This window comes from Penicillium riverlandense (genome assembly GCF_028828495.1).
Source record: "Penicillium riverlandense strain IBT 135883 chromosome Unknown utg000001l_segment0_segment0, whole genome shotgun sequence".
In the NCBI taxonomy this organism is placed as follows: Eukaryota; Fungi; Ascomycota; class Eurotiomycetes; order Eurotiales; family Aspergillaceae; genus Penicillium; species Penicillium riverlandense.
In genome coordinates, this window is record NW_026643194.1 from 614,552 (window position 1) to 642,060 (window position 27,509).

General features: G+C 52.6%; 10 protein-coding genes across 10 annotated transcripts; 8 read left to right on the forward strand and 2 right to left on the reverse strand.

Moving 5' to 3' along the window:
- Positions 1 to 136: 136 nt before the first annotated feature.
- Positions 137 to 1,816, reverse strand: N7474_000254 (FMN-dependent alpha-hydroxy acid dehydrogenase family protein; the record flags this gene model as incomplete). Its single annotated transcript, XM_057191669.1, has 7 exons — positions 137 to 190; positions 255 to 705; positions 756 to 820; positions 870 to 1,333; positions 1,393 to 1,559; positions 1,616 to 1,727; positions 1,786 to 1,816. 7 exons carry the CDS (start codon positions 1,814 to 1,816, stop codon positions 137 to 139), a joined length of 1,344 nt encoding a protein of 447 aa, XP_057056622.1.
- A 612-nt stretch (positions 1,817 to 2,428) lies between these two features.
- Positions 2,429 to 4,354, forward strand: N7474_000255 (major facilitator superfamily domain-containing protein; the record flags this gene model as incomplete). Its single annotated transcript, XM_057191670.1, has 7 exons — positions 2,429 to 2,479; positions 2,532 to 2,827; positions 2,921 to 3,522; positions 3,587 to 3,826; positions 3,875 to 4,032; positions 4,083 to 4,203; positions 4,269 to 4,354. The coding sequence occupies 7 exons, from the start codon at positions 2,429 to 2,431 to the stop codon at positions 4,352 to 4,354; spliced, it is 1,554 nt and encodes a 517-aa protein (XP_057056623.1).
- Positions 4,355 to 4,992: 638 nt separating this feature from the next.
- Positions 4,993 to 6,275, reverse strand: N7474_000256 (alpha/beta hydrolase; the record flags this gene model as incomplete). Its single annotated transcript, XM_057191671.1, has 7 exons — positions 4,993 to 5,107; positions 5,170 to 5,217; positions 5,275 to 5,327; positions 5,387 to 5,538; positions 5,617 to 5,893; positions 5,948 to 6,151; positions 6,213 to 6,275. 7 exons carry the CDS (start codon positions 6,273 to 6,275, stop codon positions 4,993 to 4,995), a joined length of 912 nt encoding a protein of 303 aa, XP_057056624.1.
- Positions 6,276 to 6,991: 716 nt separating this feature from the next.
- On the forward strand, positions 6,992 to 9,292 carry N7474_000257 (uncharacterized protein; the record flags this gene model as incomplete). Its single annotated transcript, XM_057191672.1, has 5 exons — positions 6,992 to 7,400; positions 7,453 to 7,627; positions 7,714 to 8,145; positions 8,193 to 8,756; positions 8,806 to 9,292. 5 exons carry the CDS (start codon positions 6,992 to 6,994, stop codon positions 9,290 to 9,292), a joined length of 2,067 nt encoding a protein of 688 aa, XP_057056625.1.
- Positions 9,293 to 10,215: 923 nt separating this feature from the next.
- On the forward strand, positions 10,216 to 14,842 carry N7474_000258 (uncharacterized protein; the record flags this gene model as incomplete). Its single annotated transcript, XM_057191673.1, has 3 exons — positions 10,216 to 11,439; positions 11,500 to 11,609; positions 11,671 to 14,842. The coding sequence occupies 3 exons, from the start codon at positions 10,216 to 10,218 to the stop codon at positions 14,840 to 14,842; spliced, it is 4,506 nt and encodes a 1,501-aa protein (XP_057056626.1).
- A 648-nt stretch (positions 14,843 to 15,490) lies between these two features.
- Positions 15,491 to 16,548, forward strand: N7474_000259 (PP1-complex regulatory subunit GLC8; the record flags this gene model as incomplete). The annotated part of the gene is made up of 3 exons (XM_057191674.1): positions 15,491 to 15,557; positions 15,668 to 16,391; positions 16,446 to 16,548. 3 exons carry the CDS (start codon positions 15,491 to 15,493, stop codon positions 16,546 to 16,548), a joined length of 894 nt encoding a protein of 297 aa, XP_057056627.1.
- A 433-nt stretch (positions 16,549 to 16,981) lies between these two features.
- Positions 16,982 to 18,258, forward strand: sfh5 (CRAL/TRIO domain protein; the record flags this gene model as incomplete). Its single annotated transcript, XM_057191675.1, has 2 exons — positions 16,982 to 17,559; positions 17,613 to 18,258. The coding sequence occupies 2 exons, from the start codon at positions 16,982 to 16,984 to the stop codon at positions 18,256 to 18,258; spliced, it is 1,224 nt and encodes a 407-aa protein (XP_057056628.1).
- Positions 18,259 to 19,881: 1,623 nt separating this feature from the next.
- Positions 19,882 to 21,325, forward strand: N7474_000261 (TATA-binding protein-associated factor TAF6; the record flags this gene model as incomplete). Its single annotated transcript, XM_057191676.1, has 3 exons — positions 19,882 to 20,251; positions 20,305 to 20,723; positions 20,780 to 21,325. The coding sequence occupies 3 exons, from the start codon at positions 19,882 to 19,884 to the stop codon at positions 21,323 to 21,325; spliced, it is 1,335 nt and encodes a 444-aa protein (XP_057056629.1).
- A 1,580-nt stretch (positions 21,326 to 22,905) lies between these two features.
- N7474_000262 (adenosylmethionine decarboxylase SPE2) lies at positions 22,906 to 24,465 on the forward strand (the record flags this gene model as incomplete). Its single annotated transcript, XM_057191677.1, has 2 exons — positions 22,906 to 23,023; positions 23,075 to 24,465. 2 exons carry the CDS (start codon positions 22,906 to 22,908, stop codon positions 24,463 to 24,465), a joined length of 1,509 nt encoding a protein of 502 aa, XP_057056630.1.
- A 778-nt stretch (positions 24,466 to 25,243) lies between these two features.
- N7474_000263 (transcription initiation factor TFIID subunit 11 family protein) lies at positions 25,244 to 26,441 on the forward strand (the record flags this gene model as incomplete). The annotated part of the gene is made up of 2 exons (XM_057191678.1): positions 25,244 to 25,707; positions 25,766 to 26,441. 2 exons carry the CDS (start codon positions 25,244 to 25,246, stop codon positions 26,439 to 26,441), a joined length of 1,140 nt encoding a protein of 379 aa, XP_057056631.1.
- Positions 26,442 to 27,509: the final 1,068 nt, after the last annotated feature.

Here is a 27,509-nt window from a genome sequence, read left to right on the forward strand (position 1 = left end):
ATAATAGTGTCGAGTTCTTAGCGCAAATATCAACTCTCAAATCCCCTACAAGATCCCTATACCTGAGCAAGTAAGGAAGCGTAATTTATTGAAGGTCATAAAGCCCGCGGAATATTTATTGCTAAAGATCTAGATATTACAAATGTGCTCGAGTAACCGCAGCGGCATATGCCAGACCAGAAACATCAACCTATGGAGGCAAAGTTAGCGTGGCCGCCTCGCAAGAGGTTCAATAGCGTCGTCGAAGGGCTCACATGAGAAGGTTTGAGCTGGCTAATGGATGAAACACCCAAAAGAGCCATTGCAGTCTCAACTTCCTGCTTCAAGATCCTGATTGCTCTGGAAACTCCGGGTTCACCAAATACCAAGGCGAAAAGAAACCCGCGACCAAGTCCCACGCCTCTGGCACCTAGTGCCAATGCCTTCACAATGTCACTTCCCCGAGTTACGCCGCCATCAACGATGACCTCGCATTTATTAAAAACTTCAGCGCAATGTTGGCGAATTTCGACGAGCGTCTCCACAGCTGACGGCGCACCTTCCAACTGGCGACCGCCGTGGTTGGACAACCAAGGGTGGACGCCATGGTGCATGCACAGCGCAGCATCCTCCCAGCATTGGACTCCTTTGATTGCTATGGGCAGATCAGTAATAGATTTAAGCCAGTTCACTGCGGCAACCCAGTTGAATCCGGAATACACTGCTCTTTAACGTGTCAGCCCGTGGAACTAAGTTGGAGAAGATATCTAGCTTACGGGCGTGATATTGAAACCCCACCAGTCAATCCAGCTTCGTCATCATCGTGTTCCTCCGGTTCCTGCTGTAATTGTCAGTTACTCAAGTCTGCCATACACCGAAGATAGGCTCACTTCTGCCTCCGCAATGTGCAAGCGCATATCTCGCTCCCGTTTACCCACGTGAATCGCATCGACAGTCAAACAAAACCCCCGGTATCCAGATGCAACGGCCTGCTTTATTTCCTTCTCCGTCACGGCCAGATCTGTCATGGCGTATATTTGCCAGAAAAGTACCTGATTTGGGCCACGGGCATCTGCCATCTCTTGCTGGCTGCATCCCGCGTTATTGCAAACCCATTGAAGGATACCATGTTTGGAGGCTGCCTTGGCCATTAGAACCTCTCCGCTTCGATGTGCGAGCTTTCCACCACCTGCTGGAGCGATGAAGAAAGGCGCGGTGAAAGGTGCGTTGAAAATCGTGGTAGACATATCTACCTTGTTTATTGGCTCCAAGACCCGAGGCCGGAACCTGATAGCTTGCCATGCTTTTTGGTTCCAATTTGAGGTAATTTCGGCATCGGCACCAGCCTTGAAAACTGTATGAGGGAGATTAGCCATTCTGAAAAACACTGCACATTGAGTTGGCGTAACCTACACGCAAAGGCCCTGGGCGTCAAGGTTTGCGAGGCAGCCACCCCAAAGTCGGAAATGTTGATGATACTTCGAAGACTACCTTTATTGGATTTTAATTTTTTCAAATCGGCTGGTGGTGGAGTGCTCTTGCGGGTGAGCTCTGGGCCAGTCACCTTTCCAAGAATTTGCCTACGAGGGCTCAATGTAAGTTTTGTCCATGCGAGCCTTTCCAGTGGAGAACTAACTCTTGTTTCAGATGTTTTTTGATAGTGTCTGTTGAGTGGAAGGGCTCGAAAGCTTCTGTAGCGTCATATCCTGCGTGTTTGAGAATGATCTGCTTCCCACCCGGATGTTGGTCTAGGAAGTCTGTCACGTCGTACACGTAGCCATGAACAATAATCCAACAACTGGCCACGGACGTATGCCGACTTGCCTCCAATCTTCATCTTGTCAGTGGACGAATTTTGGACAGAATTGATCACTAGAGTAGGGTGTACCTGGTCACCATGCCGTGTGTGCTAATCTGAAACGGCTTCCGAGTTGCCACAAACCTCGGTCTTTGCGCAATGAGCAATGTTTTGTCATGTTAAGTGGACAGCCTTTTGTTATCTTGGACCTAAATATTCGGGCCGGCCTGGGCAACCTGGAGCTTCAACAGTTCTAGAGGCCTAGTCCCTTAGTGGGTCAGAGCTGTCCCGGACCGCGCACTTGGAGACCGAGCACTCGGGTAGCGACCACAAAATGCACGTGCCCAGGGAAAAATGGATAATTCCACAAAGGCTATTAGTAGAGAAAATCAGTTAAGGTTACTGACATCCGAAGATACCCCAGGATCAGTCGAACAGTTTTGCTCTCTCCTGAAAAGGGTAGATATGGGCTTTAGTGCGGAAGCCAAGGTGTCAAAGATAAGACATTCCGACGGCCGGTGCTTAGTTACTGGCTAGAAATAGTTTACGTTCCCGCAAGAGTTCAGCCATCCAAGCGAAATTTGATGAATCCTGATATTGGGGTATCCTCAAGCTTATTCGTCGCAATCTTTCTGTTCTGTCTTCTTTACAATGGCCAAAGATGGTGCAGATGTCGACTTAAAGATGGCGATGGATCTTGAGGTGCGCACGCTGCCTTGGCTCTCTCTATGATCGTTAACTCGAATTCTTACAGCGAACTTTGTCCATCACCAACGGTCAGCTGGAGAAGATTGTTGATGACGTGGACGCTGCCAAACACGACAAAGCACTGGCACTTTTGAACGATCACAATGTGGTATTCGACCCAAACTCGTCCGAAGCCAAGCGAGTGCTGCGAAAGGTTGACCATAGGATCATGCCCCTGATTATTGCAATATACACCCTCATGCTCGTGGACAAAAACAGCCTTTCATTCGCAAATATCATGAATATTAAGGAGGAAACCCATCTCACAGACAGCCAGTACTCTTGGCTTGGTTCCATTGTTTAGTATGCATAACCATTTCTGCAAGTCCTTTCTTACTTCAGATTCTCTGGGCTGTGTTGTGCTGTGCTGTTGGCTGACATCTTGGCTCGTTACAGCTTTGGCTATCTTGCTGCAGAAATTCCCGTTACGTTTCTTATGCAACGGGTCCCCCTTGCTAAGTTCTTTGCCATTATGGTGACATTATGGGGAATGGTCGAGATGTGCCACGCCGCCTGCAACGATTTCGGCAGTCTTTTGGCGGTCAGATTCTTACTTGGAATGATCGAGGTGTCTGCTGCACCAGTCATTATCTACGTTCTCGGTGCATGGTATACCAAGGCCGAGCAGGTTTCCCGAGTAGCTATCTGGTATACAAGCTCCGGATTGGGAAACGTGGTCGGCGGCTTCTTTGCCTGGATCATTTGGCATACTAAAACATTTCGCTGGCAAGCCTTGTTCCTTTATGAGGGAGGATTAACAGTCTGTTTAGGCGTGGTGCTCTGGTTTGTCCTTGCCGCGTCACCTACTGATGCCGCATGGTTATCAGAGGAGGAGAAAGTCATCGCTTTGGAGAGAGTCCGAGGGAACAAAACCGGCACCGAGGTCTGGAGGTTTAACAAATCGCAGCTCATTGAGTGTTTCCGCGACATTCGCTTCTACCTTGTTTTTCTCATTCTCGTTTCGATTGGGTTACCGAATGGAGGAATCACTGTTTTCGGTGAGTCAATTTCGCAGCAGCCACATCGCAAGCTTAAAGCTATCCACTAACTGACTTATGAAAGGGCCTTCCATTATCTCAGCCTTTGGATTTGACGTAGAGCAGACTACACTGTTGACCATGGCCCCGGGAGGGGCTGCGGTTCTTGGCACCTTCCTTGCTCTTGGTGTTGCGAAACGTACTAATCGAACCGTTGCTGCTCTCTTTACGTTGCTTCTTTCGTGCATTGGTGTTACGATGATGCTCACGATCGATTCAGCACACTACGTCGCTCGTTACGGAGGTTATATCCTTACCATGCAATGTAAGTGGCTCTGCAAAGGTTCTAACATCAGTGACTAACAAACTATAGTCCCCATTTGTATTCTTTTTCTTATTGCCTACATGACTGCGGGAGTCGGCGGTAGCACAAAGAAACTGGCTTTCGGTGCTTCCTACCAGCTAGGATACACGGTTGGCAACATCGTTGGTCCTCAGACTTACAGGGAGTCTGACGCACCCAACTACCCAGTGAGTAATGGAACTTCTCCAACATACCTGACTGACAGTTTTGTTGTTAGATTGCCAAATATACTATGCTTGCTTTCTTGATATTCTCCATGTTTCTATTCGCGTTTTATGGCCTTCTCCACAAGTTGTGGAACATGAGGCGAGACAAGCAAGATGTATTGGATGCGCAAAGTATGTTACATAGTTTCTTCGCCCTTCTGCTTCATCATACTGACAGGTGTTCCCTATTGTTCTAGACGGAATTGTCCGTGAAAACATAAGGAATGAGGAGTTTGCAGACTTGACCGATTTCCACCAGAAGTCATTGAGGTATCCTGAGTAAGAGAGATGAGTTGTCGTGGTAGTGGAGAACATGTTTGTTATCTTTTGAAATATGCGAGCATTCACGCGACCAGGGCTCTTTTTATGTAATTACTTTTGTGCTTTATTATGGCCAGTGTCCACTTCATGAGTACGTCAAATCAACTTTTTCCTTCCTTTTGTCATATGGAGTCATCCCGCGGTCAGATAGCTTATTCGGGGCATCATTTTCATTCCTTTATGAGCCAAGAATGCCATCATAATCGAGGCTACCCAATTTTGTCCTTTTTTATATCATTGGGTAGTTTGATTTTCTTCTTCTATATTCAAAATCTCTTGCAATCTGCAAGCTGCTGGAAACATGACTGTATCGGCAATCTGAGCATATGTATTCTTTGACCGCCACCTATTAAAATCTCGCCCGTGTGAACAAAGGTTTCCCGCTGACTATACCTGTACTATCTGTGAGTTTCACGAACAGATTCTTGGAATACCAATTGAAGACTGACTGGGGGCTTACTGGAGCTGTCCAATTTCAAGGCTGTGCAAGATTGGATAAACTCAAGCAACCTCATTGCTTGCGCCGTATCGCTTGTGCCAATAGATAGGACATTGCTATAACACATTAGCCTCCTATTAATTCATTCCCTTCTGGTTTTGCTACCTCAGATGGTTGTGTTTATCCAAAACGTGGAAGATCGGAAGAGTCCCAGAGGGTCGGCTCCGAGCGCGGTATGCGTTGAAGAACGCGATGGCACCATCACAGGCTTCTTGTCTGGAGTAGGTAACCGTCAACACAAACCTGACAGAAGGCATGCGAATGTTTTTAGTACTTACACCTCCCACTTGACAGTTCCAATGTAGACCGGAATTCGGGACGAGTCCCTAGATGTCGGTGATGAGTACCTTTCGAGCAGTACATAGCTAAAATAACTGGCTTACAGCATTGGCGACTCGTCGGGAAGATTTTTAAATAGTCCAAGTGCAGATCGAGGCTGTATGGGAATTCTAGTGAGTAAATTGCCCGCCTTGGTAGCTGTCCAACCAAACTTACACCCCAAACGTCTTCAGCATCGGAACCATAGTACCGCTGCAGGATCTTTTGCCGTATTGGTCTCAACCGGTCATACCAAAACGGCACGCTCAGGTATATGACGCCGGCAACGGGAGGGAACACCTCTTTCGACGAGGCCCTCTGAGGATCTCCTAGTTCAGTGTATTAGCGCTGGTTGTCTGAACGGCTCTCACTATGTAAATAAAGAGTAGAACTTGTCAGTCACTTACCCGCGGCATACAAGTTCATGGCGATGTGCGCACCCCCAGACGAATGCCCAAACAGGACAACTTTGTCAGTGGAACCAGCTCCGAACTTTTTGGCCGCTATGTTGTTATAGATCCATTCTCGAATGAGCTGAATGTCATCAGCCCCCGCTGGGTACTGCACAGATGACGGGACCTCTTTGTCGCTGGCCTCATTCTTATCGTAGAAAACGAGCTGATGGGTAGCAACTACCACGACGATGCCATGTTGCGCAAACCAATTCCCGATATTGGCCCAGTACTGTAATATGGTCAATCTTGTTGATACAGCTATCCGAAAGCTTTCAAACCCCACCTTGTCGCTCCACCCCTTGTCGCCAGAAAAGAAGCCGCCGCCATGCATGAAGAGTAGGACCGGCTTCCCAGTTGTCGAATTGTCCGCAGGGACATAGACATCTAGGAGGTTTCGCTCCGCTGGTCCATATCTTTGGTCTCTGACAATTTCCACGTCTTGTGGCTGTTCGTCGCTTTGAAAAGGCTCAAATAGCTGTCGCCAAGTCTGAGGAATTGAGGTCAGCATCGACCTTGGCTTTTTCTGGTTGTAATTCTTTGCTACAAACCTCCTCGTCTCCAAGATTGAACTTGACCGTATCCTCCGCAATTTTGGCGTAGAGCTGTTCCATGTTTACACTACGCGAATGAGTTGAAGGTGCACGACTGTTCAGCATCTGTCTGCTCCTTGAAAGATTAAGAGAAACCCGTGGCAGATCAATTAATAGGCTAGATGCCAAACTTGTCGGAAATTCAATAAATCACCAGGCATACATACCACGGCATGGGCGATAGAGTGAGGTCATTGTCGGCCCTAACGGGAAGAGATCAATTCCTATTCTCGGATGCTGCACCCCGGGCACCTTGGGAGAAAGGTGTACGGCCCGAGCACCTGAAACGACAGTGAAAGGATCGCTTCTCCCAGATAAGAGAATTGGATTGTCGCTTTGCCGGATCCGCAAAACCCCGCACGGCAATCTCCAAGCGATAACACTGATGCCGCGCCATCATATTATTATTGTAGCTGCTATCCAATCGGGTCGTAAACCCCGACTGGAATTCAATCAAATTCCCATAACCCAGATACCTTCACATTAAGCAAGTTCTATGTAGTGGTTGGTTGCAGAGGCCAAGGTTTTGCTATCACCACTCTCAATCATCCGGTCCAATATGAAAAGACTGTATTAGCTAGTAAAGGCACGGTGCTATCCAGGCTAGCGGTATATCATTTTTGGTACAATCCCTTATCGCCGTCTCCAAGGACCCAAGGATTTCCCCGCCATCTATTGAACCATTGAATACCAGACACTTTGTTCCGCCCCGTTCACCCCGTAGGAGTGCTTTTACGATGCCTCGAGCGAGAGTACGACCAGAGAACCGATTACGCTCTTCCAGGGCCTGCGACTTATGCAAAGCGTCCAAAATCCGCTGCGATTCGCAGGTCCCCTGCGCTTCGTGCATTAAACGAAACCACCCCGGCAACTGCATCTATTCCATCCCGCCGAGCCGCCGGGCCCGGCCTGGGGCCGGCGACAGAAGTTCGGGACCAACACCTTCACGACTACGTCCATTTGCACACGGTGTGTGGACAGATAGCCCCACTGTGTCTAACTCGGCGGAATCTTACACGAGTAATCCTCCTTTGATTGTGCAACCGTCGCCAAAGAGCATTAATGCGGGCAGTGGGGACTGGACCAAAGACCCAGACCAGGACTCGCCGAGTGAGAGATTCGTGACCGGGTCAAATGGAGAGAAATGTATGTCTTCCTGTGGTCGCGGTCAAGACAGTGTGCAAACCGGTCTCTCTAGTATACATAGGAGACACCGCTTCATTGTCATTCTTGGACTTTTTGCGACGTAATCTAAGACCGTACGTCGGTGCAACGCCCTTCACCGACGGTGAACGCCAAAATCTCGAGCTGGAAATCGACGTTGACGATGCCACAAATGTGGAAGTGAACTTGACTGTTGAAGAAAAGGGGGAGTTATTCCAGTCTTATTTGGAAGCTGCAAGCACTTCCCCCTTCTAGTTTAAATGGCCGTTGGGGCTAACACGTTCATCAAGTCAAGTGCCCTTCTCTATCTCTTTTCGCCGGCAGAGATAGACGCCTTTATGGGGAGAAACTCAGAGCACCCCAGCACAGAACTGAAGAAGGATGATATTGCCGCGCTTGAGATGACCGTAGCGATAGGCGCACAAGCACGCGCGTCGGGATCTCGAGACGCACAATGCGCAGCCGTGTACTTTGCGCGAGCTCGTTCTATAGCTTTCCAAGACATGTTAGCTTACCCGAGTATAAGCATGGTCAGAATATTCCTCCTCCTAGCCTTTTTTACTCTTGGAGCGTGCCGGCAGAATGCAGCCTTTATATACCTCGGTGTCGCATCGAAAGCGGCCATCGTTCTCGGTCTACATCAGCCGATGAGCTGGCAAAGTCTGCAGCAACAAGCAGATGGGCCTAACTTGAGGTACCTGACTTTCACACCAATTATCCCTGCCGGGTTCGCCTTTATGCTGATACCTGCATCAGGCTACGCATATGGCATAGTCTTTGCATATTAGATGTATTGACAAGCTCCATCCTAGGACGGCCTTGTACTGTGCCGAGGGCGACACGACATGATCTCCATTCGCTCCCGCTGGACCCTAATACCCCAGAGTTTAACGCTGTACTAAAAGGAGCAGCCCTTCTCGACGACATTTGTCGCATACTCAGCAGCGGTGTTATGATAGACGTACCGACCGCCGAGGACCTCCTTACAAAACTACGCCAATGGAGTCAAAATCTTCCGCCTTGCCTTCGCCAGTTCTCCTGCACTGACGGCTCGTCGATGAGCTCTGTGGATCGTCAGACTTTCCTCGGTCGAATACATGTTTCCAGCGTTTACTATTTCTCCGTGATGCTTGTGACTCGTCCGTTCTTGATTCGACATTTAATGTCCAAACTCCGTCGCCGCTCGGGTCATGAGGTTAGTGTCAACCTACATCCAAACGAAGCCGGCCTTGCGCAAGTCTGTACGAGCTCAGCAGCATACATGGGTGAGTTGTGTCGGAAAACTGCGTTAGCCGTCACCATGTCAGAGTTGCCGTTCGGAAACCTCTGCTTGTTCAAGTAATACACGTCTCGCTTTCTGAACGCACCCAAGCTAACTAGCCATCAGGACGTGGGCGTTTGGGGCTGGCCTGATTCTTGGACTTTCCCTATTCGTTGCCGAGTCAAGCAGTAAATTCCAAGAACCATTCACCGGAATTCTGGATGTACTGAATAAGATTGGCGAAGCAAGTCCCCAGTCCAAGTTATACGGCGAAACTTTGAGCACCTTCATGGACACGATCCACGTCTACCGGCGACAACTTTCTCACCACCCCCACCGCACCGTGGATCAATATATTGATCAGATCTTGGTCATTGACGTTGAGCCGCACCAGTCAGGGCGGCAGTCCATGCCGTCAAATCAACACTTTATGAACTCCCCTTGGGATACCGATGCTGGATTTACTATGGCGCTTGACTCTGGAGACCTCACCTTGGTTGGACAGTCCGGGCTCGATGACTACTGGTCAACACAGCAGCCCTGGGACGATGTTGCTATGCAGTTTTCGGATAACTTTGGGATTGATTTTGGTGCGCAGTTTCTCCAGCCTTAGCTCGAGTTGATAGAAGCGTGGATTATCTCTGGCGAACCATCTCAACATACATTCTTGCGGCAGAATCGTTCTTATAGTGGATCCCTCTAAGAATAGTTATGCTTAACTGCCATCGGTCTCCATCCTCGCCCTCTGTTCTAGACCCACGTGATAGGTAATATGAGAAACGCAAGGGAAGAGTGCGGGCGCATGATTTGCTGACGAGTCCAGTGCATTGCTGTCGCCCGCGCTCGTGAGTGGCTGGCCGGCCGGTGGGGGAGGAGGGTGCCAGCGCAGTCGTGCAGCAGCAAGGTGTGCCAGCGCATCCTTGTACTGGTACTTGTGGCTGTGTACTTTCCCTCGATCGGACACCCACAAAAGTACTTCGCTGCAAAGTCCCACTACCCCCCGTCTCTCCCTCAATCTCCTGCAACAGTCCGATTCGAGTCACTTGCCTCGTCGCTGTCCTGTTCTTTCTTCATGGCTTCCATGCCTCAACTTCCTTCTGCTTCACCTTCTTCTTCACATCCCTCTCCCCCCTTCTCCTCCTCCTCCTCCTCCTCCTCATCCTGGACCCTGCCTCTTCGCCTTGCCCCGGTCGGATGCGCCACCAGCCTATCGTCATCCTCGCGATAGAGCCATGCGATAAGCACCCGCCCGCCGACAGGGGCAGTTTGCGACATCTGCCCACGCCGGTCCATGGCAAGATGCTGGACACTCACGGGGAGCATCGGTCCCCATATCCCACCGGTCTAACCAGTAGGTCACTCGGTCGTGATTCCTGCCCCAGATCTGATCTGCTCCAAGCCGCCACGCGCGACCCACCACCATGCGATCCGCCATCGCAAGAAGATCCCGCTTCAATCCCTCTGCCTCCCTCTCCATCCCTAGAGGGCATGCGAGCGCCCTCCCCGCCTGGGGAAGTTCCTGTGGATGAACCAGCCATGGAACCAGGCGAGTCGGGTGGCTCGGCCCGTTCCAGTCCCAGAATCGGGCCGCTCGACGGGCAACCCATGTCCCGGACGACCCCAGTGGCCCCTATGCCTACTCCTTCATATTCCCATATTTCATTTGAGGATTTTGCCACCCGGTATCGCCAGAGCCAGCGGAAACAGGTCCAACGAAAGCGTCTGGAAAAGCGTCTGCGCGCTACCAAGGTATCCATCGGCGTCTCGGCGCGCATGATTCGCGTCGGGGTCTCTGTACAGCGCGGCCTGGTTGAAGCCCTAAGAAATGACGACAAGACCACTTTCGTTGCCCTGTACCACGCGTTCCATGATCTTCATCTATCTTGTGGCACCTCGGACCGGCGCGATGACCAGCAGGATTCCCTGGATCAGCCGGGAGCCTCCTCGGTGTCCGAGTTGGATCATTCCTCGGATTTCTTTCTTCAGTTGAGCCCCCAGTCCAGGACTGATCTTCTGGAAATATTGCGCCTGATTCGCTCGGATTCACAGTTTCTGATCAATCGCCTGCGCAGCCTGACTTCATCCCAACTTGCCGCACTATCTTCTCCAGCTGCTGCGTTGGATTCTAACGACCCTTCATATCCTTCTTCATCCCGCGGACGAGCCCAGTCCTTCTTGAGCCGTGCCCAAGCTCACTCTACTTCCTTCAAGGACCATGCCTTGGCGTTTGAGAGGACCGATCCCTTGCCGATTATGCTCTGTAACGTCTTTGCTGCTCCCGTGGACCCAGACACGCCCGAATCCCGATTGCGCATGGAAGTGTGGTCGTCTGTCTGCGCCCAGCTAATGTCCCAAGGCAGCAGTAGATATTATCCTCTCATCGGCCAGATCCTGTCCACTTGGGCCGCTGGTAGTAATTGGAAGGCCCGCCCCAAATTTGAGCTTTACCTGATGGACATATTGCAAACTGGTGCCTTCCTCTTGGAGCATATAGACCCCCCTTCCGGCTTGGATTTTGCCGCAGAGCCCTTGGATCCTCTGCGGACTGATGTTGCAGAGGAGTTCTTTGCTTCCGCTGTGGAAGGCTTGTTCCGAGTTCTGGACGATCCCGACGCTGGCTTCCCTCATGCTATCCTGCAGTTTGCCAAGGCTGTCCTGCGCAAAATTGACACACCGGAAGGCCGCCATCGCGTTTTAGAATTTCTGTTTGTCCAGTGGTTCTTCTCCAAGTTCCTCTATGGCGCCCTGACATATCCGGAGGTAGGGATCACATTTCTCTGCTGAAGCTTTGCGGGCTGACCACAACTTGTCTTTCATCAGAGTCATGGTCTTCTTTTGGACTTTCATATTGCAAAAGACGCCCGGGAGAAACTCCTGGGCCAGGTGGGATTGCGGGCTTATTCCCAAGTCTTCGCTGTCCTACGCTCCATGTGCGTTGTTGCCACCCATATTGTACGCTGTCGCCTAGGAGTGATTGCTAAATAATGATAGGCACCACTTTTCAATCCCACGTCCGGCAATCAGAGACCGTGTGGAAAATATGCTTTCCCAATTCGAGACGGTCGTATCTTCAGAACACTCCACGACGGACGCTTCCATAGCTTCCGTCCAGGCACCTCTGAAAAACTCCCCTTCGACTTTCCTGATGCTGTCCGCCGCGGATATCCACACACTATTGGTCGCTCTTTTTCCTAAATCTTGTAGTCAACCCTATTCTCCCACAACGGCCACAGGAGTTCCTGCTTGGACTTCTATCTTCTCACAGCCCTATAGGCACGATCAGGAGACTCCGGTTGAGCCCGGACTCCTTCGTTCCAAATATGACCCAGGCTCACAACCCCCTTCATACAATGGTTCCTTGTTCTCCACCGAAGCACGAACTGCTTCGCTTCCCGAAGACGGTCTTGGCCAAAGAGCAGCTCGTATCCTCTTCGAGCTGGCTGACCTAGGTGACCCAGATGAGCGTTTAAGTCTACAACATCCTTCAGGTGAAGATTGGACAATCTTCTCTATTGCCAGTGATGGCCAAGGTCTCACATGGAGTTTGCTCCCGGATTGCAAGTCTGGGCCCACAAAATCATCTGTCATTGAAAGTGACGATGATGCCCGGTCCACCACCCTCGGACTAGAAGAGAACCATGAAGCATTACAGACGGCCATTGTCCGACTTGTCAAGGAAAACCGCCCTCGTGAACTTGATGATGACCTTTTTTCGTCAACATTGCAACCCACTCACAAGTCCCTGCGGCAACGGTTCAACCAGGCCATGGCGTCTTGCCATCATGACTCGGACTTTGTTGGTGCTCACTACTGGTGGAATGCCGCACGGCAAATACGACAAAGTGGGAGAGGTCCTTCATCGACGTCCGTGGATGATTCATGGATCCTGGGTCCTATGCATGATTCCTGCACTCGGTCCTTGAACCATTCCCAGGTCGTCATTGAGCGCTGTGAAATTGATTTTGTCTCTCTGGATCAAAGCCTACGCCGTCTACAAACACAGCTCAAGGGCCTGATGACAACTGTTTCCCGGGTCCGCAATAAGATGTGGTATATGACGGATGTTAAAAATTCCATGCGCTACGAAGATGCCAAACATGTGGCAATGGCTCTCAAGACCATGATCTACTCGGCACGGCTCTTCAATCATTTTCCTGACGATTCTCGGTCCCGAGGTGCCCGATCGCTGGGTGGATCTCTGTTCCAAAAACCAGAACTACAGGTAATGAACATGATGAAAGCACCCAGCAGCCAAGGCGGCCCGAACAAGCTCTCTGACGAGCAGGTGGATCTGACACGAAAGTGGCTGTCCCACAACGGCATTGAAAACTTCTGCAAGGGCGAGGAAAGAATCCACCGGTTTTGCTACGAGGTCCGGAATAGCATCAGCCGACTGGTGGGCGAGACGATGGCCGAGGCGCCAGTACTTTGGGCGAGCGAACTTTTTCAGGCAGAGAGGGGGAGATACGAAGGATATGGGGCTCGCGCGTTTCCGGGATTGTCCATGCCTAACACTCCCCGACCTTCAACAACCGCCAGTGAAGATGCGATGCACGCCTCTCAGCTGCACGGGACAAATCTGTACACTCCAGATCCAATGTCTCGCATCTCCCAGGACAATCCGTCGCTGGGCCGCAAGTCCTCCATCCAGAGCCTCCTTTCTGATAAATGGAGACTTCCGCGTGACCTTCCATCTGTTGATGTCGTCTCGATTGGAGGCTCACCTGGTCGTGCGGCTTCAACATCGACTGGTGATACCTGCAGCACGTTCTGGTCGGCACCTCATCGACATCCCATGTATGCTGCTAGCGCGTCAAGCATATATTCACGGCCACCTTCCATGTTCAGTGAGGCTGCAACTCGGCTCCCCCGACGCGCCGAGCGCAAGACACATGGCAAAGCGTTATTTATGGATGACGTGCGACAGACATTGACCAGTCTTCTTCTCAGCGACTTGGGCTCTCCAGTGTGGAGTTGCGGCAGCGAAACGGATGCCTGGTTTACCAACACCCTGGACCAGACACGGATCCGTGTGCAAATGGAGCGACGAGCTCGGATCCAGAAGTTCTATACTGATTATGATGAGCGGTCAAAATGCCTTGGGGATCAACAGCATGGGTCTCAGAAAGGTCGGCGGAGCAGGTCTCTCGACTGTCTGAGTGGACGTGCACGCACAACACCCATCGAAGATACATCGTCCAGGATGCCCTTGGCCACTTCTGACGCGGATGGCCAGTCGAGCTTTTCATATCAGACGGTGTTCCATCGGCTGATCGAAGTGTTCTCGCGTCATGGAAACCCTTTCGTCAAACTCAATGCGTTGCGGGATCTACGATCGCTGGTGATTGCATCGCTGATCTCGTCACATGAATCTAGCTGCTCGACAAATAGGATGAGGTCGTCATCCAGTGAAAGCGAAAGAATGCGAAACGGTCGCTGTGGAGCCCCGCGTCGGCCGACACGCCACAGCTTCTCGGAAACGGCCAGAGCCACACTCCCCCAGTCCGACTCATTCGCAACCTCCTCGTCGCCGCCAGATTCTGTCACTTCCGGTTGTCGACAGTCCGATTATTCGGCGCCGTCCGAGGATCAGATCGTCTCGACCCTGCGCGACCTGATTTTGGAAGTCAAGCCCAAGACCCTGTTCCGTGACCTTCAATTCATCTCAGCATTCGTCCCCTCCGATCAGCTGAACAAGACCGATCGTGGCACTGCCTTCCTCCAATTCGGCCTCGCTGCACTGAGCCTCAAGGACGAGATCTGCAACAGCATGGTCGAGATCGCAGACCGGATCGTCTCCCAGGAACTGGATCGGCGCCACCCGCTGCCCGGGTCCGAGTTCTATCCACGACCTGGCCATGCCATCGAGGACGCCGCGGGGATGTGGATCATCACCGCCAAAGAGGGGAATCCAGTGGCACAACGCGAGCTGGCCATCCTTTACCTCACCCACCCCGAGCTGCTGCCACGCGTGACTCTGCCTCTCACCCTGCCGCGCGACACCTTCAAGGCAGAGATGATGTACCGCCGTGGGAAGGACTCCAAGTCCGATCCCCAAAGCATGTGCCTGGCTCTGCACTGGATGCAGTTGTCCGCCACTGGGGGCGACACTCTTGCGTGCAATCGACTCCGTGAGCGCGAGGAGTTTGATTCGATCGCGTGAGCGTCAAGCCCTCCATCGTCGTTTTTCCGATCTATTTCTAACACAGCTACCTGAATCTGGATTATTCTGTTGCTGTCGTGCTTATTTTTATTGGATTATTTGTCTCTTTATATACCCGTTGCGGGCGATATATTTCCTGTCTACATGTTTGTTTTTTGCCTGGGTTGATCCCATCCATAGTGGCGTTCCTGGGAGGATGTCGTCAAAGATGCTTTGAGGGAGCAGCATCCTAGTGGGACATCAGACCGGTGATTGTGGGAGAATAACGAAGTGGTAACGATTCATTCCATAGTAATCATACATAATCAGTCACTAAGTTAACCCGCATTCCAATGACCGACGTCATTTCTTCGGCAGCTGATAGACCATGCCCCACTTGAACGACCGCCTTCATCTGCTGACTTCGCGACTTCTTGCTTTCTCCCTTCTCACTTCTCACACTCTCCCTTCCTCGTGGCTGAGACACGTCGTATTCAACCAAGATTTACTTGCTAGTCGAAACCACAGGGATACACCAGCTGAACAGCCCCCGACAATCTCGTCTGACTACGACAAATATACAAAAAAGGGCCTTCGCCCCCTTTGCTCTTCCCTCGTCCACTTGCAAATCGGGCGGCACACGTGCCTATTTTCCACCAGCTATTCACGATGACTACGGCACCGCACATGCCCGCTAAGGCGCACAGCTCCGACGCTGTGCACCAGCGGCCAAGGGGTGAGAACCGCCTTTTCTGTGTTGTCATACTCGCTCCCAAGAGCGGGGTTTCGTCGCGAAGCCCAAAAAAACAGGATTCGAGTTAAGCTAACACTGCCCTTCACCTACAGGCATCTTGAAAAACAGCCACTCCTTCCAGGCAGGTTCTGCTGCTGGCGCCGGTGAAACAGCCACTACCCCACCCTCCGTCCCAACAATCGCAGAGCCCCCCGACACCAAGGATCTCACGCTCCAAAACACCCTGCAGAACGCAGGCCGGCGTCGGTCCTCGTCCACGACAGGGCCGGGCTCTTCCCGCCGCCAGTCGGTCGTCAGCGCATACGACGAGAACTCGCCACGCCTGAAGTGGGACGAAGCGAACTTGTACCTAACGGAGCAGGAGCGGACGGCGAAGATGAAGATCGACGAACCGAAGACTCCCTATGCCCCGCACTACGACCCCGCCGAAGATGAGGAGGAGCTGCGGCTGGAGGAGGCGAGGGAGAGCTTGATCGACGCACAGGACGTTGTGGTTGACGAGCTGGATAAGACGACCAAGGGCGGAAATCACAAGAAGGGCGTCTCTGAAGACGATATTCCTGATCTGGAGCTTGGTGAGGCGGAGGAGTCGATGTCCGGCGGCCCGGAGGGTCCGCGCATCTACCGGGACCGCAGTCTTAGCACGGACTCGCACAAGGGAGAGAAGCATGTCGTTGTCGGCGCAGAGACCAATGGGGGAGAGGCGCTGAGTGGGGATCACCTCCTGAACAGCGAGGAGGCGAGGGAGAAGCACCGTCAGTTCGAGAAACGGCGGAAGATGCACTATGAGATGAAGAATATCAAGGAACTTCTTGCGTGAGTCGATGTGGCTGTGGATGATCATTCTACCCATTGCTAATGTGGCCCTAGTCACCCGGAAGATGAAATGGAAGAAGACGAGGACGATACCGAGTCTGGTCCCCCACCCGCCGTTCCTCAGATCCCCTCGCATTTCCGGAACGGTGGACAATAGGCATTGGGTTTGCTGCTTCGGTTTGATAATTCTAATGTCGCTCTTCTTCCAATTATTCCCTTCTTTGTATATTCCCCAGCGCATGTCTTTTCCTGGTCCGTCATTCTGTTCTTCATGTCCACATTTTGTGTTTCCTGTTCCGCAGAGATACAGATTGAGACATCCAATTCATCATCATCATAGATAAGCAATTGGCCTCGAGCCTACTGCCGAGTCGAGACGTACAGGGCGAGCTTCAGCCTGTAGAGCAATTGCGAATCGAGCATACAAACATCGGGAACAAAGTGGGGCCCGCGCGGGAAAGACCTAGAGCTGATTGATAAACGAGATTGATTGACAAGGCAACCGTGGACTAACTATTTATGTGCACCCCCGGCCCCCGGTACCACCACCCCTTTGGTTTACTTCTCCTTCCCACCTCTCTCACCCAACCATGGCAGACCAAAAGCCTGAAGAGACGGTTCCCGCGGAGCCTCAGCCGGCAACGCAGGATGTGGTGCAGGGCAGCAGCGAGCAGCCCACCGAGCAGGACGCAAGCGAGGAAACCATCGCACCCAAGACCGACGAGGCCAACAATACCACCGGCGCCGACGCTGCGACTTCTGCAGCGGCCAAGCCTGATGAGCAGCCCGCATACCTTGTCAAGAACCCAGACCTGGTGCCATTCTTCGAAAAGCTGCCCACCCTCCTCGCCAGCACCGGCCACGATGAGATGTGGGGTGTGCACCTCAAGGGCCGCGACGACGTGCCCACCGTCAACGTGCTGATCAAGTTCCTGCGCGCCAACGACGGCAACCTCCAGGCAGCGGAGGAGCAGCTCCGCAAGGCGCTCGCGTGGCGCAAGGAGATGGAACCACTGGCGTTGGTCTCTACGGGCAAGTATAGCAAGCTCAAGTTCGAGGGACTCGGATTCGTGACGAAGTACGAGGAGAACGGGCGGCCGCTGGTGTTTACGTGGAATATCTATGGTGCTGTCAAGGACATGCCTGCAACTTTTGAAAATCTGGATGAGTATGGAGTCTCCCCCTAGTTGTCAGGTATGACGAGAGACTAATCTCGTGCAGGTTCATCAGATGGCGCGTCGCGCTCATGGAGCTCGCGGTGCAAGATCTGAAGATGAAAGACGCCACGAGCGTGATCGACTACGACGGCGAGGATCCGTACCAGATGTACCAAGTCCACGACTACCTGAACGTGAAGTTCCTACGAATGGACCCCACCGTACGGGCCGCCACCAAGAAAACAATCGAGGTATTCTCGACCGCATACCCAGAGCTACTGCGCGAGAAGTTCTTCGTCAACGTCCCCGCGATCATGGGCTGGATGTTCTCCGCCATGAAGCTCATCCTGAGCCGCAACACCACCCGCAAGTTCCACCCGATCTCGAACGGCATCAATCTGGCGCGCGAGTTCCCGGCTGCTATTGCGGCGCAGATCCCGACGGTCTATGGCGGGAAGGGTCCCGAGCTGTCGGAGGGGGCGAGGTCTTTGGCGTTGGAGGACGATACGGGTATCGTGGCTAGGGATCATGCACAGACGGCTGTAGCTGAGCCTGCTGAACCTGAACCTGAAACGAAAACTACCCCTGAAGTGCATGCCAAGGATGCCGAGCTCGCCAAGGATGATGAGCCGGCCAAGGAGGAGCCGGCCAAGGATGATGTGTCCACTGTGACCGAGGAGGTCACTCCGGCTGCCCCCGAGGTCAAATAGGTGCGCTTTCTCTCTGTCTGTCTTTGCGAGCCAATGCGTTGAGTTGAGATACCCGAGTGGTGGATGACCCTCTTTCGCTCTGTGATTGATCCTATCAGGACCAATTATTATTATTAGCCTGTAGTCCATAATTGAACTCTTTGATCTAGCGACCTACATAAGCTCTTGCCACCATATCCCTTATGTATAGGGTTTAGAGAGAGATATAGAATGCAGCGAAAACTACTTTCACCGATTTGGGATTAAAGGGCACGGGAAAGCCCCCACCTCAACGATCAGCTTCAGGGCCACGGTGTGAGTCGCCCACTATTGAATCTCAACTCAACTCCCATGGTAACCTTTTTTCTTTGGATCAACAAAGGCAGGGACGGATACAAGATGAGCCGTCGGGCCGGGGAAAGCATAACGGCATCCCACACGATTGGTTACAAATTCACTCGGAACCTTGGAGTCCGAACGAGTAAATAATGAAGCTGAAATGTAGTTTCATAGATCAAGGTCGTCCATATAAAAGGAGCTATCGAGCACATTGCTGGACAGGTGTTGGAGAAATTTTGGCATTACTCCAGACCTGACTGGGGCGGATTGTATAGTGTTTCCCAACGCCGCCCCTCCCCGCCCCGCCACAAATATGACAAAACAAAAGGTTATGATCCTGGGTGCTGCAGGTGAGACAGAACGTCTATTCTAAACGTTCTGTTGGAAAGTGGATATTTTGTGTTCTCTACCACCGTTCCATCATGCAAAATGGGCAGCGACGATGACTAGGGTCGTTGCTACTCTAATGACAGGATGCTTCCGCTCTCATCCGTCCTTCATCGGCCGAATCGCCTAGAGTGCAGATCCTGCGAGATCAGAATGTGAAGATCTGTGTGGCAGGTATTCTCAACGATAGCATCCAAGATCTCGCGAATAAACTTTCTGGCTTCGACACTGTCATCAGTGCGGTTGGTGCAGATGCTCAATTAGGAAGATTTTGAATCGCTTGGATTTGCCCAGGGGAGAGGAAAACGCAGATTCAATGATGCATATTGGTCTGATGCGAGTTCTTCAAACTCAAATGCAAATCCTCAATGCCATGCCTTTTAAGGAAAAAGCGGTCAAAGAAGGGGTTTGATATCCTAGTTCGAAAACGGGAGGTTGATACGAATCCAGTTCAAAAATTGATCTTCTTCAGAGTAAAAAAAATAAGATCATCATTAGTTTTTAGTCAACAATAGTTGAGCTCTGTGATCCGGTGGTGAAGCACGCTCTCAGAGTGTAGGATGTAGCTGGGCCAACAGCTTTGCGGTTAGGGCTACTTCTACGGGAGACCACGCAGCCGCCTGCGCAATTCGGCCGCGCTTTGACTTGGTCCAATTCACATTCACCTTCACGTCCTTGCTATTGTTCTGGTCGCTCCCTCCCTGTCGCTACGCTATCACGGGGCTCTTTTATTCTGGACTCTGTTTGAATTCCTACCGAGCGATTTCCCAGCATGCGACTCTGTGTCTGAATCATCCATCCGCCAGAAGTCGACTCGCCTCCGCGTATCATCTTCATCTCGCCTCGCCCGCCTTATTGCATCCCCGAGCCATTCACTTTGCTCTTCGTTACTTCGCACTGCATATAACGGCCTCCACGATGTCCGTCTGGAACCCAGACAATATCCGCGACGTGGCCGAGTCCGTCGGCATCGCCAACCTCAACCACGATGTGACCGAGAACCTGGCGCGCGATGTCGAGTACCGGGTAGCGCAAGTGCTGGAGGAGGCTCTCAAGTCCATGCGCCACGGCAAGCGCACCGTACTTACAACGCAAGATATCTCCCTTGCGCTACGGGTGCTCGACGTGGAGCCGCTGTACGGCTACGAATCTATTCGCCCGCTGCGGTTTGGGGAGGCGTCGCTGGGACCTGGGCAACCGCTTTTCTATGTCGAGGATGAGGAGGTGGATTTTGAGAAGTTGATAAATGCGCCCTTGCCCCGGGTGCCTCGCGAGGTTTCTTTTACTGGTGAGTCTCACCGGAAGAACGGGAAGAAGAGTCGCTAATGATATCTCTCACAGCCCATTGGCTCGCCGTTGAAGGCGTGCAGCCGTCCATTCCCCAGAATCCGACCGCCGCGGATTCGCGCAACCTCGAGCTAGTGTCAAAGGGCCCCAATGCGAACTCCACGCTAGCTGCCATGAGTGGCACGGGCGACGTCGCTGTCAAGCCGTTGGTGAAACATGTGCTCTCCAAAGAACTGCAGCTGTATTTCGAGAAAGTCTGCAGTGCCTTCCTAGACGAGACCAGCGAGGATTATCGGACGTCTGGATATTCCAGCCTGCGCGAGGATCCGGGTCTGCACCAGCTGGTGCCGTACTTTGTGCAGTTTATCGCCGAAAAGGTCACCCACAGCCTCAAGAATATCTTCGTGTTGACTCAGGTCATGCATATGGCCGAGGCCCTGGTCCAGAACAAGTCCCTCTATGTGGACCCCTATGTAAGTCGGGCTTCTTAAGCTCCTGCAGGAACCCCCGTGAAGCTGACCGCTCCCAGATCGCATCCCTTGTCCCCTCCATCTTGACCTGTCTGATCGGCCGCCAACTCGGCGGAGCGAATGACGTGGCCGAGCAATTCGCCCTGCGCGATTTGGCCGCCTCGCTACTCGGCCTCATTGCAAAAAAATACTCTCATTCCTCTCATATGCTAAAACCGCGACTGGTACGCTCGTGTCTGAAGAACTGGCTCGATCCTTCCAAGCCGTTCGGCGCCCACTACGGAGCTATCATCGGGCTGCACGCTGTTGGGGGTGCGGAGGTGGTGCGCGTGCTCATCCTTCCCAATCTGAGCGACTATTCCAAATTACTCGCCGATGGCCTCGAAGATAGCGCTCGGCGGCCGGCCGCCGAGCGGGTGCTCGTTGCCCTTCTGGCCGTGTTGGCATCGCTCAATGATGGCCGCCCGTCGTTGACTAATGGCCACCCCGCCGCTGTCACGGAGGAGCTCCGGTCGCGCCTGGTGGATAAGGTGGGCGATCTGATCGCGGACAAGATCGCAGAGGCAGGAGAGGTGCAGCTGGCGTATGTAATTCTCGAAGCCTAAACTTTCTTCTTTGGATCTAGTCGAAAGCGGCCTTTTTTTCGGGTGGTTGGGGGTCCATGCGGCATGGCGTTGTACAACTCGGGCGTTATGTGGGGACCTGCTTACTTGATCTTTGTGTTTGATTTTTTGCGAAGGGGCATTGGGTGCAGAATATTGCCAGCTTGCTTCGAGACTATACCAATGATAATCATGGCCATTGACGGTGCAACCAGTGTTCAATTGTGCTGTATAGTAGAAGCATAGTCTAGCTACAATCGACTGTCCAACTACGTCACCTCCAGGGACACGGTCACAATTGCGGGAAGCTAATTTTTCTGCCACGATCCACCGCCCTTTCTCCGGCCTGGTCGCATGAGGCATTTCCTGCCCGTTTTTTCCTCTCGATCTCAGTCAATATCGTCCCAGACGATCTGCACACAGCTGCATCTATTATTGACTTGGCAATTCGGTGTGTAACCCTTTCTCAGCTGTTGGGACACCAACTTCTTCTTTCCCCTCCAAACACAATCCCGGAGACCCGGACTGACGCCCCTCCGTCTAACAGAGTCTGCTCTCCATCCGCTACGCCCCACGACATCAGCGGGCCCACAGATATTTTTCCGAATTACCAACCCAACCACCTTGCAAACATTCTTCTCTTGCAACGGTCTTATTTTGACCAACTTTCCCACCACCGTATAAAGAACAGAGAGACTCGTCTTCTCTGTTTGCGTCTACCTGACCGGTCGAATTCTATTCGACTTCTTTTTTCCTCGGGCACTCATTGGCTTGCTAGTTTGTGAGAGTCTGACCGACAGTCTCCTCCTACCCTAACATCCCGCCGATGTTCACGATTGTGGCTCCTTGCTACATCGTGCTGCTCTAAGCCGAATTTCTTTTTCTGCCTTCCATGAGCCCAAAGGATCTTCTACGATTCCTGTCCAAGCCCGCGAAGTAAGTGCCTTTTCTCTGCTGCCTGCCCAGACCGAGCAAAAAAAAAATGTCTCTTCTGGCCTACAGCTCCGGGTCGAGCTGGTTGGTCAATGTTTCAATGTTCTCTAGGAGCAGCATTAGAAGAGACTTCTCACACGCAGTGATGGTGTCACCCGAAAAGACAACGTCTGCTAATATCTCGGCTTCCCTTCAGGCCTCGATAACGTGACTCCCTCTGGTCGTCACAACTCAACCTCGTTTCTCAACGATTTTCAACTCACCCTTTTTCAAGAAAGCAGATACTCTCGTCTGCTAGTACTGATACTTTGACCGGTATCGGTATCTTCCAGCACGAGGGTACTCGACTGATAGTCACAATTCCTTTGCGGAGCGTCTTTCTCCTCTCGTTCGCCTTCATCCCTCCTTAGCAGCCCTTCAGGCTTGTCTACACGCACCACCTGCCTGGCCTGTCCGCCAGGCTCACTTTTTTGCCCCAGGGCCTTCTCTTCTCAGACGGACACCGCCCCCTTGTTCGTCTGGGTAAGTAGACAGTGCTTCTACAGCCTCAATTCTCTCCTTCCGTCAACCAATCTCCAGGGCGGTCCGACGTCACACATTTCTCTTCTTTCATCTTTACTGCTATATCAGCCACGGCTGCATCCACGGATATGGTTTACATCGGTATTCCCAAGAACTATACCACTTCTCCGTCCTCATTTGCTGGCACTTCTTTGACCATCAATCATGAAGCCACTCAGGACCTAGACTCGAGCGGGGCCTTTGAAGGTATGTCAAATTTCAATAGGTCCTAACAAACTTCGTTCTAATTGTCTGTAGGTCCTGAGAAGCTGCTGGAGGTGTGGTTCGCCCCCTCTGCCACTGACCTGGGTGACGCTGGTCCGGAGGGCCTGAAGAAAGTGCCCGGTGAGATCTGGAAGGACATGCTGGATTTGGTCAACTGCCAGGTGCTCTCGGTTGTCTCATCTGAGGATGTGGACGCCTACCTCCTGTCGGAATCTAGCATGTTCGTCTGGCCGCACAAGCTGATTCTCAAGACTTGCGGCACCACGACCCTGCTGTCGGGACTGCCTCGCATCTTGGAGATTGCCACCCTGTTTGCAGGGTTCCCGCGCGCGACGGCTCCGCCTTCCCGTGGGATCTCTGTGGCTGCGGCACCTTACCGGGTCTTTTACAGCCGAAAGAACTATCTGTTCCCTGACCGTCAGCGTGGCCCTCACCGCAGCTGGCGTGATGAGGTCCGAAACATGGACAAGCTGTTCCTCAATGGAAGCGCTTACATGATTGGCAAGATGAACGGAGAGCACTGGTACCTGTACCTGACTGAGCCTCACACTCTGCTCACGCCCCCCGCCAGCCCTCAGGAGGTCGAGGAGGCTCTGACCGAAACCAAAATCCTCAGCTTCCCTGGTGAGAAAGTCCACGCCGTGGACTGTGAGGAGTATGATGAGACTCTGGAGGTCCTGATGACCGATCTTGATGAGGACAACGCGAAGCAATTCTATCTGGACAATGCCACTGCCGTGGCCGAGAAGAACTACCGCAACTTCGACAAGGATGAAGGTGCCGAGCACGTGGACGTCTTCAGCAACACTTCCTCCGATCTGGATGATCCGGACCTTGACGGCGATCGTTTCCTGCCCACTGAGCTGACCACTGAGGGTCACGCTCTGGGTACCGTCGTCTCCGAGTCCTGCGGTCTGTCTGACGTCTACCCAAAGACTCAGTTCCCGGATGCGCGTATCGACGCCTACCTGTTCACTCCGTGCGGCTTCTCCGCCAACGGCGTGGTGCCCGCACCGGACGGCAAGGCTCCGACCCACTACTTCACCGTGCACGTCACGCCGGAGCCGCAGTGCTCGTACGCCTCCTTCGAGACTAACGTCCAGCACTCGCAGACCGGCCAGACCACCGCCGGTATCATCCAGCAGGTTGTCAACATCTTCAAGCCTGGCCGTTTCAGCGTGACGCTGTTTGAGACCAAGCCTGCTATCGACGAGGCTGCTGACGAAGGCAACGGCTTCCATGACACGGCCTATGTGAACCGCCAGGCTCTTCGTCGCTCCGCCAAGATGGAGCATGTCGAGGGCTACCGTCGTGTCGACCGCATCGTCCACGATCTGAACGGCTATGATCTTGTGTTCCGCTACTACGAACGCAACGACTGGAAAGGGGGAGCTCCGCGGATCGGGGAGAAGGGTCTCTGCTAGGGAAATTCGGTTTTCCCTCTTGAGCAGCGTGCCCATTCATTCTCTCCTCGTTTTCGGACCTTTCCAACCGTTCGAGCATCTCTTCACCTGTTCCCTTTTTCAGGTTTTTGCACAGTTCTAATATTTGTTCGTGTGTCTTCTCGCTATCGTACACCCATCGCATCGTATCGCATCTTTCCGCTCTGAGCGACTCGTTCCTTTTTTGATTCGGTCTTCTTGTTCATGCTTCTGCTGAATGATGACATCAGCGATGTGATTTTCGGTTTTTATTCTTGTGATTTAGTGATTCTTACCCTTGTCACTCTTTTGTTTAATCCACTGTCTATTTGTGGTCAACTCGTCTTCTTCGGGTCTGATCTGTGCGTCGAATTATCCTCCCTTGTAGGCATTGTAGTTTCTGCATTAGTGGAAAAGCCCTGTTTGTCAATATAATGTTTCTGTGAATGATTCACAGATGATGGGCAGGAAAGCCAATTTTAACACAGTAGAACCCGTTGATGCCTGAGGCGACGATAAACGGAACAACCATATCCCGATCGTTATCGCCGGTTCGCAAGCTCCAGCAACCAGACTGACTTGCTTCTTCAGACACATTGATTTCTTTCCAACTTCTTCGTACGACTCGACTATCAGCGTCATCTGAAGGGCTTATCACTGACATTCTAATTGCGATCCAGCTGCTCGGCTCTCCAGCCTGGCGCAACAGCGCACCTCCCAAGCGCCCACGATATCCTCACCACATTATTAGCACATACTCGACACAGCACAACCTCTCAAAATGTCATCACCACCACCTTACCAGACCCCAACAAACCCTCTCAAACGACAGTCCATATCCTCGGCTTCCCAGCCCTTCGCCAAGAAGTCTCGCATGCACCCCCTCCGCCAAACCTCCTTCCCAACCTCCGCCGACGCCGAGCGCGGACTCACCGCAACCAGCGATGCCGGCAGTGTGACAGGCAGTTTCACGGGGAGTATCGGCGACATGAGCGCGGACGGGGTATTTGCCGGCGCGGCACGCGGCAAGAAGCGCGGCCGAAAGAGCAAAGCGGAGAAAGAGCGCGAGCGCGAAGATGCCTCGCGCATGGGCTCTGTTGATGTTGAGGGCTCGGTTAGAGCTGGCCCTAGCGGTGGTGCGGGAGGTCCTGATGACGGTGATGAGGATGAGGATGATGATGAGGGGGAGCTGTTGGGGAGGGAGGAAGGAACTACTGATACAGAGGCAGAGAAGAAGAACCTGGCGTAAGTTTTCTTGCTTTGGATATGATAAATGGGTGGCCTTGATCTGACTGCCTTGCAGGGTTTTGGTTGATGCGTTCAATCCGATGCAATCTGAGCGGTACGATCTGTTCAAGCGGGCGAAGCTGCGGAAAGAATCGCTTCGTCGCATTGTCAATCATGCGCTGTCGCAGTCCGTGCCGGCTAGTGTGGTTACTACCGTGAACGGGTTTACCAAAGTCTTCGCGGGCGAAATCATCGAGAAGGCCCGCACGGTCCAGGCCGAATGGGCCGTTGCATATGATCAGGCTTCGCGTGCTGCATTCGAGGCCGAAGAGGCCGCCGCTACGAGTTCCAAAGTAGCAGCAACCACTCCTGCTCCCGGATCGGGATCAGCGCCTGTTAACAATGGGGTCAAGAAAGAGTCTCCCGGTCAAGACCGGACAACACCATCTGCCGCTCCGGCTCACGATTCCGCCTCTCCTCCATCTTCCTCTCCCGCGCCCAAGAACGCTGGCGCGGCCGACTCAAGTGCGAGTCCCGCTCCTGTGCGCCCGAAGCGCGAGTTCCGGCCCCCTCCCAACCCCCACCGCGGGCAGCTTCTACCTTCTCATCTTCGCGAGGCGCTCCGCCGTACCAAGCGTGATGGAGAGGACGGCGGCGTCGGGTTTTCAGGTCTGAGTTTGGAGAATCTTGGGGTCCGGGGTGCATTCACATGGAACTCGGGGAGTGTTGGTGGGCGACGTCTGTTCCGGTGAACGATGTTCGCTTAGTCTTTTGTATCTCCTATTGCATAGGCGTATTCGATCGGGTTTGGCATCTTTTTTACACCATTTTAAATGAATTACTGGCAGCTGGATCTGTCTATTTTTTTTCTATTCGTGTCTGCCATCTGTCCTGCCTATCGGCGAGGAATAAGCCTTGTTATATAGGAGTTGCATGCCGCAGCATCTAGCACATGTCGGGGTCCTTGGCGGCTCGGCTGAGAAAGAGAACACGAGCCAGCAGAGATTTGTATCGTCTGTTCTACCTTGTCTGATAACGCCGGGAATTTTCATTTTTTTGTTATTGTGTTATTGTAAATGCACAAAGTTCATTATTTTTCACGTGCTGGAAAAAGAAGCTCAAGTTAGGGCTGCACGATGTCTTGGCACTTCTTTGGCCCCTGATCAAATGAACGACAGTTGACCTTCATCATCAGCCGCTTGCCCGACGGGCGTTGCAGCTATTCTGGGGACTCAGCTCGTTTGGTGGCCTTTATTGAAACTGATCACGAGCAGCGTAGCTGGCGTGCTCGACCTCGGACGAGCACGTCGAACGCTGCATGGATGACGCTATTCCGGTCAGCGAGTCCAATTTCTTTCACGGCTGCCACCGGCTGTGATAGCCCAGCTATCGACCAGGGTATGAAATTACCGTATCCCACTGGATAGATCGCTTTCTCCCGGTCACGTTATTCTCTTGTCCGTCGTGCAGAGGGCATGGGAGCGGGATGGAGAGACTGAAATGAATCGACCATCGGATCGGTACGGCTCACTCAGCCACCCAGGATCCATCGCACGTAGGGTACCGCGAGAACCTACACGCCCAGGAAATCCGCCAAGGTCCAAGACCCTTCTTGGCGGGGGCTTGTCTCAATTCTGAGGATTTCGGGCGTATCTGCAATAGACACATTAAATGTCGTCAGCTCAGGGCCAGTCACTACTATGGCTAATAGCCTCTTGGCCTTATGGATTCCTGCGACATGATTAGATTTGAATGGCGCCATTCGTTCTGGGTATAGGGTCATGCGCTGCACTTGCCTGCCCGAGTGTGGGTTCACGGTA